Raw genomic sequence first — 13,753 nt, forward strand, 5'->3', positions numbered from 1 at the left:
ATTTTTATTTTAACTAATCGTAAATAATTCTCCATGTTGTAAAATCATCCCCATTGTTTGTTATTTAATCTCTTTCTAAATACCGAACCCCTTTATCGAAATCTTGATGGTTCAAACTGGATCAGTGGCATTTTTTATTCTTCTATAGCTCCTTTTCCCTCCACTGCTTTTAGAAGTATTAAAAAATAAATATATATATGTATGCTTTTGTATATTTTATTTATAACAAATTGTAACAACCTGAAAGGGTTGTAAAGCACCTTGGATTCGACATATCTTAAGTTGGACGTTCAAATAAATTATCAATAACTTAAAAAATAAATAAATGATATTTTACAAATGTTGAACATGGAGACAAATGGGTTTAACATGAATAAAATCATGTTCGAAAATGTGGTATGACAAAAATAATATACAACATATATTTGGTATTGACATTTTCATAATTGTACATGTCAATTCATGAAATACAAAAATAAAGTTTTTGTTGATGCAAAGTATTCAAACATGTCGACAATGGCATCACAACAATTTGTCAACATTTCAAAATTGGCAAAAACTTCATCCTAATCACAAAAACCACAAATGAATTAGGGACAAAAAATTGCTATGAGTTCTAATACAATCTTGAGACAACAATAGGAGATTCTTCAATTTTCTTCGAACTCAACGACATTGTGGAGATTCAAACAAAATAAATGCTACGTCTACCACGGCTTTCCGCCATACTCTAATTAATCTGTATTTGCACATGTACCCGTAAAACACAGAAAATTGGGATTATGCTTAAATGCCTATAATCTCTCAAACAAATGCAAGCAAAACATGAGGGGATGAAAAAATCTCTCAAAATGTACGATAAAATGAAATTTACACACTCTCTCTCAGACACACATATCACATACTGACAAAATTATTTTTGGGACCTGTTATGCAAAATATACAATAATTTTGTAAGTTCTACTGGCATAAAATAAAATGTCACAACCTTGGAGCTCGCATTCGTTCAATCGCTCACACATTCGCCCATCACACTCACCTACAATCATTCCTCTTATCTTCCTTTCATTGGTCAATAAATAATATAAACACAACCTTGAACGACTGAAAATTGTCCATTAAACAAATACTAATTTCTTATGGCCTTGTCGTAATCTGTATCGGATTTGAACGTCATTGGTTGGTGGTAAAATTTCATGTCCGTGATAATTTACATCACATTCTGTTTTCTCTCCCTCGCAAAGCTCAAAGTCAAAAGCATTCACCAGAGACAGCATAAACCATTTTGCTTGGCAGATGGCATACTTTTTGCCTGGACACAGTGAACCGAATGCCAAGATGGGGTTCTTCACTTCTTTTCCATTCTTGTAAAATTTGGCATCAACGAACCTGTCATATTTGTATTCCTGTAACAGACAAAAAGGAAGATTTATTAGATATGCATTACTCATGTCGTTCAACAGACAGTGTCTCATTTGCATGTATCAGAATTTTTGTAAGTGTATTTTAATGACAGCAAAGTTAATATCACACTTACGTCAGGGTTTTCGAAAATTTCTGGGTCCTTGTGAATGGCTGGAGGATACATGGCTACTTTGTCTCCTTTTCGTAGGCTGTATTTCTTTCCATCTTCTGTTTCGAATTCGGTGTCTTCAGCCACTGCCCTGACCATAAACACACCACCAGACACTCTCAGAGTTTCTTTAGTAATGCTGTCTGTAATGTACACAATAATCAGTCGTAAGTACACGTCTTTGAAACTAGTTCTAGAGATAAAAATTTCTGAACCTATTTTTAAAATGAACAAGTATTGCAAATCAATTACTTACCAAGAATAGGTAGACGGTCAACATCCTCCAAACTGAGTTCAACTTCACCATCTTCGTTGACATTGTCCTCTCTCTTTTCGATGACTGTTTGAACCTCCTCTCTGAGTGCTTCCAATGCCTCGGGATGTTCCATCAACTGGTAGATAGCCCAGAAAGCCATTCTGAACGTGTTGTAGTTGACGTGGAGGTATACAAGGTTGTGTCCGATGATGTCCTGCTCCGTCTGTCCGTGTTCCAACATGAAATTCACGGAAAATCTAATGTATTCAGACAAGTCCTCTCTCTGGAGAAAGTCTTTGGAAGTTGGTTGATCGCAAAGAAACTTGAGAGACTTCAGAGCTTCTGGGAACATGTTAGCCGGCATTCCAAGCCAGAGGTAGTTGAAATATTTGTGAAAAGTATCGAAGTGCTTAAATACGGTATTAGGCTCAAATGGAGTTTGCTTGTCCATTTTACCAAAAATTGTGAAGAACAGAGCAGAAAACAGGGTTTTAGCATTGAAAGATCTTAGTCCATCAGTGTGCCAATCAGGTTTCAGTGCATCCATTTCAGTTCTTTCGTTAACATCAACATATGCGTCATTGAGGTATTTGGCATATTGGTGCATTCCCTTGTTGAGGTATGGTCCCCTGACTCTTTTGCCAGCCTCCTTGATCATATTCCGGGCGTCCACGAGAGCAAAGCTGAAGACGTTATGATTCACCTGTCGCTGAATTGCATCAAAATCAAAGTTTTTCTCCTTGACCATCCTTTCGTATGAGTGGGGGTCCATTAGGATTGTTAAATGCTGATGGAAAAGACGAATTGTAAAAATGTCTCCTAATTTTTTCTGTGTGTCGTGGAGGAATTTCACGGCATTTTTATGGAACTGTTCTCCGTTTCCCCATATAAAGTGGCCCTTTGGAATCGGGGGCTCGTTTTCTTTCCTGGAAAAGCATAAATCATGAAATTAATAGTTTTTAAGCAATCTGAATATTGTAGAAATTTTATGCTGATGATTGTTAAGCCTTGGTTCTTGTTTGCAACTCATTAAAATACACTGTCAGCTATCCATTCTGGACTTGGTTTATTTCTTATAACAAGCAAAAGCTAGTCTTTGTTGAAATGACAGCTTTTTGAAATCATAAATCTTTAATAAAATTGTGAGTAACCACTCTGACAGGATGAAGACTAGACTATAACATCACATTTAACACCTGAAGAACCAAAAATAAATGTAGAATATCTATATTTAGAGGGGGGAAAAGGCAAAGATAATTTACTTACCGTATCCTAAATAGGAATTTAAAGTAAGCGGCTACTATCAGCACAACTAATACACCAATGTAAACTGTGATTGGAATCATTCTGATTTCTTCTTTGATATAGCAAAGTCTCTTGTAAAGTAAATCCGTGAGAATAAAAACGTTCAAATGCGTATGGAATTTTCCTTTGCGATGAATTTACAACCTGTTGAATTCACAACCCTCTCGAAGATCTTTTTTCTTCTATTCTTTATATACCTGAAAAACAAAGAAACCAAAGAATAAATACATTGTTGAATCACATAGTTACGAAGGCACTATATATAAACTTTAGGCAATGGAAAAGATGACCGTTTAATTAATCTTACAAATATGATCCTCTAAAGTATTCGAAAATCGTACTAGGGGATTATCTCGATATTAAAATGCAGTTATAGCTTAGACATGTGGACTTTTTTATTCCCTAATAATAGAAGCGAATGGCATTTTTCACATATTACTCATATACAAATAAGTGGAACTGTGCTGTTTCAGAAATTCCCCTTAGCGCGTTATTACAACTCTCCAGAAGAAGACAACCCCCGGAAATAAAAGAGCCACTCGAGCACGAGGAATTGTTTACATTTAGTGACCGCCTCTCACAAAACGGAAGAATACTTAAACTGCATGAATAAATGAAATAGATCAGCTGAAGGTATATCGATATACAATAAATGAAAACTTAACGGTAAAAGCACAGTTACGCACAAAATGAAAGTAATACGAAAGTGGCACGTGTTGTCAATAACTACAACTAGCCGGCAAGGGTGAAATTAAGATCCCATGGAAGACAAAAAAAAAATAAAGTCCATTTAGAAAAAAATATGATAGGCACAAGTATAAACTAAGTCCACATGTTTTAAGAGACTGCAAGTTTGTTACTTTTTTTTTTTAGTGAGGTGAAACTTACTGTCTCTAATGCAGAGTATGATCATTTACTAACTCGTGTTTGAATTTATATTTTCGTAGACAGGCGGGGCTAACGTACACACTTAAGCTCCGCCCCTTCTCGAGCATGAATGAGAGAATCGTATTTCCGCTCTCTTTAATACTATACGACAAATGGTAGCCTTTAATACACAATTTGTATTGTTGCCTAGTCGTGTTATTCACGCAGGGATGTAAGTGTGTGCGTAGACGATAAGTATCATCGTTGTATAGGATTTTCTTTCTTGAAGTTTTAATTCATTCTGAATAATGGTTTGTCACAATGGTTTTAGAGCAATTGAATTTTTTAAAGAAAATCTACTATTCATTGATTGCAAATTCAATTTTAGGTGCAAAATAACATTTCTTATATTTAATGATTTTTTTTTTTCCTGGTGTATTCCGAAGTCTGGAAATCATTTGCTGATTCTGCTATTATTTCTGTGTTTAAGGCTTTTTTTTCGCAAAAAATAATAGTTTCGAGAATTTATTTTAGAAGTTAGTTTTCTGCATGATTGTTTGCTTTTACTGAATAAATTATAAAAAATTATAAAGATATTCATTTCTCCAAAGCTTTGTGACAAAATTCATTTGTGCTTGAATTTAATCCAAAAAAAAAAAAAAAAAAAAAAAAAAAAAAATTAAAGAACTGTCTCAGATTCTGAAATTCATTATCGGTGATTTGATAATCCGGATTCATAAAGAAAGACATGTTTGAGTTGAGAAATCAAACCTGGTTGTTTAAGTCCAATACGTACAATCAATATGAAAATCAATAATAATTCGAGAATGAACTTTGCGATTGTTTTATATGCAATACATTGAAACTTTATATATTCTGTTACATCATGAATAAAAATAAGACAATAAAAATACTGATTGTGACTAATTGATTTTGAAAGTGTTTATTATTTGCTATAGAAGTTATATGTGTGTGGAAATTTATGAACCGGGAAATTTATCTTCCAGAGTTCAATTATAAAAGATACAAAAGTAGGCGATGCTGTGGTGAATTTTGAACTTTTTTTAAAACTTCAATTACCCCCGCACATCAATGATTCCTGTTTGGGTATTCCTAAAATCGATTTTGAAAATCTAGCCAGTCGCCACGATTTTCAAAATTCAGGACAATATCACTGTATATTTCATGGACAATACCGTTGTATATTTCATGTACTTTTATCAGGCTGGGGTATAACTTTCACTTTCTTCACGAGAACTTCTCCCTCCCGCAAAGACTCTCGGTGTGAATTGTTCGATCTAGACGCCCCCCAAGAAGGAAGAAGGGATAACCTAATTCAGGTCAATCATAAACACTTAATAGTGAAGTAGGGTTATAGTCCTAAATTACCTCTGTATTTTGCAGGTTACAATTTCAAGAGTTTAAAAGTTCACTATTGTATGGTTATTATTATTATTATTATCAAGGATAAATTTGCGTTAAAAAAAATCAGTATTGTATAATAAAAAAGAAATTCATAGATTTATTTATCGATTAAAGCGAATACTCCACAAGTGCATTTATAATAAACATTTGATTCAATGAACTATAACAACATTTCCTTATTTTTTTCTTCCGTATACACGATAGATTTTCCGAACACTTGTATTGCGCCACATTCACCAATTAGATTAAGCTGGTTTACATGCGGGGGTTTCTACTTCAAGGCTAAGGCTTTTGATAATTTTTTTTATCTCTGCCTCATTGATTCGGAGGAAAACAATAAATAACATGTGCTGTGTTGCTATTACTAATCCGCCCCCCTCACTCTATTAACCTGTCCTTCCCTTTCGAGTGACCCCCAGCAAACCAGGGTTAACAAAGCTTACTTTTTTATTATGAGTAAGTACACTAGCCACCGAAGAAAGCCTATCACCTTGATCTTGAATTTTGGGGGAAGTTTAACGGTGATTAAGCCATCAACCAGATGCATACAGCACCAAATAACACACAGTAGCATAGGTACTGAAAGTCAAAGCGTAGAAACTTTCTTTGAAATTTTTAACCCAATGTATCGAAACTTGTAGATCTGTGTTTCCTATGATGTCATAGTTACCTATTGTGGTCACAGTGGTGTCAATATAAATTAATATCGTGTGTCATATTTAAGTATACTCCAAAAAAGCAAAGATATCTCTATTAAAAAATGGTATATATGCGTAAGATTATTTTCTTTTAAACTGTCGTTTTAGATATAGTTTAAACTATATTTTGTTTGAAAATTTCTAGCAAGAAGCACAAGCTTACAGTAAAAGAAAATCAAAAAGAATTAAAAAATCAGTTACATAACTTATAATTATCCGTCTATTTCGTTTGTAAGCGATTTATAATAATGCAGGTAAATTGAGAAGTATATATGGAATTCTACAAACATGTAAAGTTTGAATTGTAAAAGAACATGATCGAGAAAAAAAGGCGTTTTAAATTTGGAAAGTAGAAAATATTTTTTCACAAAAATTTACGAGTATGTTTAAAGAAATGCCTCATTATTATAAATTTGAATAAAGGCAATTCTGTTGAAATTTTCCCCAATTTTATGTATTTGGATAGACTTGTCTTTATAAACTTTAAGAAAAGTACAACTGCACTTAAAAAATGAAGAATAAATTATTTTACTTTACATCCACCAAAGCGCACATATCTCCGAAATATGCATTAAGCTAATAATATTATTTTTGTCAAATCTTTGAAGCTTACACAAGATCTCTAAATTAAAGGAGTTGGTACTAGTTCGATTCTACTTGTATCTACATATTTATTATCCCAATATATTACATGTACTTGTGTATTAAAAAACGGGAGCGGAAATGCGCTTTATAAACACTTCATAATATTTTTGAAATGTCAAATTAGCAACGTGAATATATCTTTTATCCTTTTTTAATATTAACTATCAATTAAAGAAAATTTTTAAGCTTGTCAAATTTTCCATTAGTTCGCCAAATTGTGACTAAAATTGGCAAAAAATATCAGTCGCTAATTGGAGGGTGTCCAATTAAAAACATGCTGTTTGACTCATAGTTTTGGTTGGCTCAAATACAAGCTGCCACTCATGTTATCCAAGGCCAAATACTTGAAGGCATAAGAACGAAGGAAATGTTAAATAATGTGTAATGACGTGTAATATATAAACCAACGGAAAATGCCGATCAGTGACGAAGTAAACAAACTCATTGAAAAGAGTCATTGGCGATATTGTCCGGAAAGTGACGAATTCCTTCGGAAGTGTATCACAGCCTACATCATAAATTTGATTGTTTACGTAGATGTGAAAAGATGCTGTTCGTAGAAAGGGGGACCACCGCAACTTTTGATAAATTCAATTAATATATATGCTTTGTTTTTAATTTTCAAATTCCTCTTAAGTTATTCGAAAAATTTCACTTCAAACGTTTTAACGTCAGGATCTAACATTGAAAATGCCAACTAGTTAAAAATCGTGCAAAACTTGCTTCTTCTTTATAATTGGCGCTAATTCGTTTTTATTTCTCTTGTTCAGTTAAAATTAGCTCCAATTTGGGCGTGAAAATTTACTGTAATAGATTTGGAATTCCTCCTCCTCTCGAAAGAAATGTAAATTATGATAAATGTTACAATTTTCTCACATCAGCATTTGCGTAAGAAATTCTCAGCATATACTTTATTTTCAACCGGTGCAAAAAATGTGAGTGTGTTTATTATTAGGTATTCGTGGTACAGTGAAATTAATGACATTTCAAAAATCATTGCGTTTCATTAAAAATAAACCATTTTAACAACAAGAAAAACAGGCATAACATATGATGTGAATTGTAGATGAACTTTCAGCATTGGAAGGAAGGGGATGCCATATCCCGATGTATTTGTATCATTATGTATGTGCTGAAAAGTCGACAGAGATGGTTGCATGGCCTAGTTCGCTTTTAATCATGATTCCTATAATGAGTTTCTAGGTGTACATTATTATGTTTCGGAAACACACCACCAAAAAATAAATAAATAAATAAATATAAATAATTTATTTTAAAAAAAATGTGCGGCTGAGATTTCAGAGAATTTTACTTGAAATCAAAAAGGAATACATTGAAATAAATGTACATTATGATACATGTAACATTGGAAATATAATCCGAAAACTTATCAATTATTTTTGTCTATGTTCTTAGTCCATATTAGAGTGATAGCGCAGTTCAAAAGGAAAATTCATTGATAACAAATAATAAATTTCTGAAGATACATTCTCTAAAATTGAATATTGACCCCTTCTCTCCATAGTCTTCCATTTACAATTCTTCAGAGAGAGAGAGAGAGAGAGAGAGAGAGAGAGAGAAAATGTATCTTCAACAATTTTCATTGACGAACAGCCTGCCCAAAAATCTCTTCAAACAAAAATAAAATGTACCCTCCCAATCTCTAACATGCCGCCAACAGTAATTATCACCCCTGGCGAACATTAATGTGACCTGCATCCTAACAATCGCTCTGACGTCATCGGACCAGATAGAGTTTATCAAGCAATTGACTTCACGGAAATGCCAGGATGTTGAAGTCTGCATTGGTAAAGGGTTTTTGGTCACCTCGGAAAGGAGCGGAAAGTTTCAAGTATTTGGTTGACGCTGAAACGGCAATATTTCGATATCATTTTGGCAATCTTTGTTAATTGATTAAAAGTGTGATATCGGTCAGTAAATTAGAGCAAGTTCTGCTGGTCAAATGATGACCTATTATTTTAAAGGCCAATTTATGGCCCACTATTCCATTGATCAAAGGTCTGTAAAGAGAAAGAAGTATGTAGCCGACTCTGTTGAGGCTGATCAAGTTTTGCGTTTGAAAAGAAAATTAAATTTAAATTTATGCCAAGCGCTTAATTGTAAAATGTTTGATCAGTATGCATTCTCGAGTTGTATGTGGCTACCCCCCCCCCCCCCCCAAAAAAAATACAGAAACTGGAACGTTAACAGCTTCTTTGTAAATTAATTTAAGAATGAATATTATTGTATGTAATGTTTATTCTAAACACGTGAATTTCTAGCCATAAATCTTGTGAACGATTTTATCAATGGAACCACAGTGTTCTTCAGAAGATGAATTAACAACTAGAGACATGTTCCTCTGAATCATTCCTAAATTCTGTTGTAGTGGTCTGTGGTTATCTTAAACAATGTTTTAATCAAAATTATGAAACCATTATTTTCATCTGCATATGGAGGTATGTCAGTTTACTTGATATATGAAAAGTAAATTAATTATGTAAATCATCTACAAAATTGACGATTTTCTTAAGTGGTTACAATAATACATGTCGATTCTTACCACGATATTTATGAAGGCGACAATGATTTTGTTAGAAGAAAAAAAATGAACACAGCTTAAACAGTCGTCAGACACCATAAATCAAATGCTGCGTTGACCCCTGACTTCCAACCTAGAATTCTCTGTTTTGTCTTATTTACACGTTGCTTTGTTTTTCTCTAATGTGTCTCATCCTTTTAAGATAATGAGAACAACAAAAATACTTGCGTGTCTAGCAGTCTGACGTCCGGAAAGAGTGCAGTCGATCGCGATTCGCTGTGTCGACTTATGACGGAGTTTGCCGATCATATCCGTAAACAGCCGAAAAACATCGGATGACGTCTGTTGTAAATCGATATGAAGCCATCTTAAAATTGCATTGTGAAGTGTAGGGTCTCACTCAAAACCACTCAACTGATAAATTAAAACACAGAAGTAAACTGCCTTTGTCTATATATGGTACGTGTTGATTTGTTTCAAGTTTCATTACGTTTCATGGCCTTGAGCGATAGAAGTGGGATTTTAAACGTCGTAATTTTTTTGCACAATCATTTCATTGAGAAAACAGACATGGTTGTGCACAAATATAACCTGCAGTGTTAAGTTTAAACCGTGCACTTTCGGGTGAAATCCAACGTCCTATGATTTTTTTTTTCTTTTGCATCTTTTGTCAGATATATATTCTTTCGAGCAATTTTTGTACATTGAAAAGCAACACAATACTAAGATAACATAAAAATTAAGGCTCAAAGTATGCATTTGCACATTTTGTATGATGTTTTGCACATTTAGCATTCTAGTTTGCTAATTGTGATTCTGTGTATAAATATAAAAAGCTAATTCAGAGTCGGTTAAGAGAAAAAAGGATAGAAGAACTGATAAAAATATGCAGATGGAGAAAGGGGAAAAAAGTCAACCTTGACCTTTCATGATCAGTTATTGACCTTAAAGTCAATAGGGGTCTTTTTTAAGTTAAAGAAATTCATGACCTTAATCTTCATTGCAAAAAAACTTACAGAGAACTGAAGTTATCACCTGAAAACTATGTAATATATAAATTTCTGTCCTTGGTCTTTGACCTTTAGACATCAAAATCAATAGGAGTCTTTTTAAAGTCATATTGACTAAAAGTAAAAAAATCTCATTGCAAAACCTCTAAGAGAACTAGAGTTATCACCATGAAATCATTTTTTGCACGATGAATTTTTAACCTTGACCTTTTGACATAAAAATCAAAAGGAATCTTCTTTAAGTCTTGGAGTTATGAAATTTCATTGGAAAAGCTCAAGGAAAACTAAAGTTATGTCTGGAAACCATTTTTGTATTATATGAATTTCCGACCTTTATCTTTGACCTTTTGAACTAAAAATCAAAAAAGGGATCTTCGGGTCACAAGGAGTTACGATATTTAACTTCATTGAAAAAGCTCAAAGAGGATTAAAATTATCATCTGGATAACAGAATGTTTGAATATCTGACATTGACCTTTTCACCTCAGAATCAATAGTGGTTTTTTTAAGGTCATATTCAATTTCATTGAAAAATAAAAGCTCAAAGGCTTTTTGAGGCATCATTCGGAAACGAAAGTGTTATTATAATAGACAGACAGACGGACAGACCCAGATTAATACCCCCTACTTTCAGTGAAAGCATGGGACAATAATTGGATTATTGCACCAGAATTACATTTGTTTTAAATATGTGTAAGATGATTTAAAATTTTCTCGAAAGAAAAAGAAAGGAAGAAAAGAAAAACGTAAAATTGAATTTGCAAACCATAACACATTTAGTAAGAACCGTTACAGTACGTTTCAGTACAAGGATATGCACCACAAGTATCTCCCCTACCAGTAACTCATTATCCGCTTTCCTTGTAATGACGTCAGAAGCAATCTGTCGCCTGGAACTGGTACTATTCTCTTGCAAAACGCGTCATTCTTAAATATTTTAAAAGTAACAATGTACTAAGAACTTCTCTGCATATTGTTTCTTCCCTCGAGATAATCATACTTCTTTTTCTTATGTGACGTAATTTACAAACCTTTCCTCCCTAATTTGTAGTTCTTTTTTTTTTTTTTGAATGAAATTCTTCCCATGAAGCATGAGTAAAATGAAAAAAAAACGTACAATGGAGTCCCCCTGTGAATAGACGAGGGATTTTCCAGCTCATTTTTCCCACTTTTTAGATGCAGTTGATATGCTTCTTTATTCCTCAATTAATTTTTTTCTTCTTGAAAAGAACTAATTCTCGTGTAATGTGCTGTAAATTTGCATACTAAGTGAGACCCCCTGCACAACAAGCGAGACATTTTCCACTGCTCTGCACACAGAGTGTAGGCGTTGGTGGCGGTGGTGGTCTACTCAAAAGAACTTTTGTTTTTACTGAAGTACCCATTTTTACAAAAAAATAATTAAAACTATCTGTACTGCAATGGAAATCAAGTCACACTGTTAGATGATTTTTATCGGATTTAAGCCAATATTTACAATCACAAGGACAGGCTTCACCTTCCCAATACAACGATGACGCATATCTCAACATCACTAAAAACAAAAGAAATTCTCTTGTACAACTAATAAATCTAGGAGAAAATGACAGAATTATTTGCTTGAAAATATTGAAGGTATCTCTAGTATATACCTGCATCGTGAGATGTCAATGAAACCAAATTATGTGTATGTGACTTTTGAAGGTTGTTGCAACGAAAGAAAACAAGAAGAAGACATAAACATCTCCACATTTTCAAAAGGTATATAATTAATACATGTATATGTTGCGAGTGTAAGACATACAAAAATTGCAATGTCAGCACATCGTTTTAAAATTTATGCCATATTTCTTTTTGTCTCCGTCTGATACGACCGACACTGCATTTTTGTCAGACAATTCAAACAAGGATGCATCAATCATAACAGGTAGAAAGCCTTATTCAAATAATGAAGTAATCCTTTAAAGACCTTTAAAGCAATTTCCGGAAATGCTACTGCGCCCGATGAAATTGTTTAAGACCACGTGACTTTCTGTGACATAATATGGCGGGACGGGAAAATCTTTGGACTTTTTCCCCTTGTAGTTTACAAAATTATGACTAAAGTACGAACTTTGCGTCACAGTCAAGGGACGAACACCGCAAGACGACCAGCCTGAATTTGAGCAGCAATCCAAATCACTTTATAATGGCCACCGCCTAGGCCGAGATAAACACCCAAAATATGCTAATTGTTCTCCAAGGTGCTAACACTTGCCGAGGTGTAATCGATACAATTGTTTAATTCCAGGGAACCCGCGGAATTTGAAGGACCCGGCAAACTTTGGAATACTTGAAATTTTACGTAGTGGAAGTTTGATATTTTATATGATAATTACCGAAAGATTACAACTGGCGGTTGCTTACGTCAAGCATATGATTTCCCGTAGATCGCTGGCGTAAGTAGCCCGAGTTTTCATTGATTTATAAGTGATTGTTTCGCCGCGGCATCCCCCTAGCAAGGCCGTGCTCTCCAAACGGGAGTTCCAGCTATACCGTTTCTTCTTGTCTCTGGCAAATTAAAACCAATGAAAGAATTTATGCTTTTCATATTTCGCCACCCGTCGAGGGTCGCAAAAATTCCACTCTGCTATACTCTATTACGTAGATGTCGTTGCATCTTTCTTGCTAGTATGCTTGTCGATATTGGTGAAATAATATTGCTCATTTGCGGATATTAGGTATTCCCACGTAGTCTTCTAGACGATGGACTTAATTGCACACCTAGTTAATTTCTACAGATAATTGTTCCGACCGTGCAATGTATACCGGATATTTAGGCGATTTAGATGCTTTTTAAAGCCACCTTTGAACACCTCTCCCAGACCGCTATGGATCCCCCTTGTAGAGTTTATGTAAGTTAGGTTAGAAATACATAGGATATTTTTAAACTTCCGATTTGCAAAATTGGATGTATTATCTATGCGCCTCTGCATTTCTGAACCCAATATAGTTTAAAATGTCAACCCTTTACAACAGCAGGTGGGCTAGTATCTGAAGTCATGTGAAGGAATCAGAAATTCCCTGAGTTAATGATTGGTCTACTTTACGAACATTTTGAAACTGTACCATCGGGCAAAATCAAAACAACAAGAAAATAGAAGCAAATTAATTTAACATACCTTAGGATAGTTCGTTCGTATAGTGACGTCCAAACAAAGAATTACCCCAGTAAACCTGAAGGTGAATACAACCATGGTTCCTTTGGATTGATTACATCGTAATGACACATTACAAACAAACATAAACAACAATAGAAATGATGGTAAGTTATTGCAGATTGCTCTTCTGGTTTGATGCCATGGAGGCGTCATTGCCTCAGTATCTGGGTCAATGTGGAGGGGACATTGGTGAAGGGCATTCATTTAAGATATGCTATATATTACACATACACATATAAATGGCAAACCCAGT

The 13,753-nt window shown here is 34.1% G+C and overlaps 1 protein-coding gene across 1 annotated transcript; it reads right to left on the reverse strand.

Moving 5' to 3' along the window:
* Nucleotides 1-200: 200 nt before the first annotated feature.
* LOC133187482 (cytochrome P450 7A1-like) lies at nt 201-13,540 on the reverse strand. The gene is made up of 5 exons (XM_061322876.1): nt 13,462-13,540; nt 3,096-3,331; nt 1,830-2,755; nt 1,538-1,716; nt 201-1,406 (listed from the first exon to the last, which is right to left on the reverse strand). The coding sequence occupies exons 2-5, from the start codon at nt 3,173-3,175 to the stop codon at nt 1,119-1,121; spliced, it is 1,473 nt and encodes a 490-aa protein (XP_061178860.1). The 5' UTR covers nt 3,176-3,331; nt 13,462-13,540; the 3' UTR covers nt 201-1,118.
* Between the last annotated feature and the right edge of the window lie 213 nt (nt 13,541-13,753).

Source organism: Saccostrea echinata, unplaced genomic scaffold (assembly GCF_033153115.1).
Source record: "Saccostrea echinata isolate AGI-Se365-2 ecotype Australia unplaced genomic scaffold, CSIRO_AGI_Sech_v1 ptg000015l, whole genome shotgun sequence".
In the NCBI taxonomy this organism is placed as follows: Eukaryota; Metazoa; Mollusca; class Bivalvia; order Ostreida; family Ostreidae; genus Saccostrea; species Saccostrea echinata.

What these genes read in the sequence shown, in the direction of transcription:
- LOC133187482 (XM_061322876.1), bottom strand. Translation starts at nt 3,175, where the DNA reads ATGATTCCAATCACAGTTTACATTGGTGTATTAGTTGTGCTGATAGTA. An exon ending in AAATTCCTATTTAGGATACG is followed by an intron (nt 2,756 to 3,095) that starts GTAAGTAAATTA and finishes ATGCTTTTCCAG; the next exon opens with GAAAGAAAACGAGCCCCCGA. An exon ending in TGACCGTCTACCTATTCTTG is followed by an intron (nt 1,717 to 1,829) that starts GTAAGTAATTGA and finishes TGTACATTACAG; the next exon opens with ACAGCATTACTAAAGAAACT.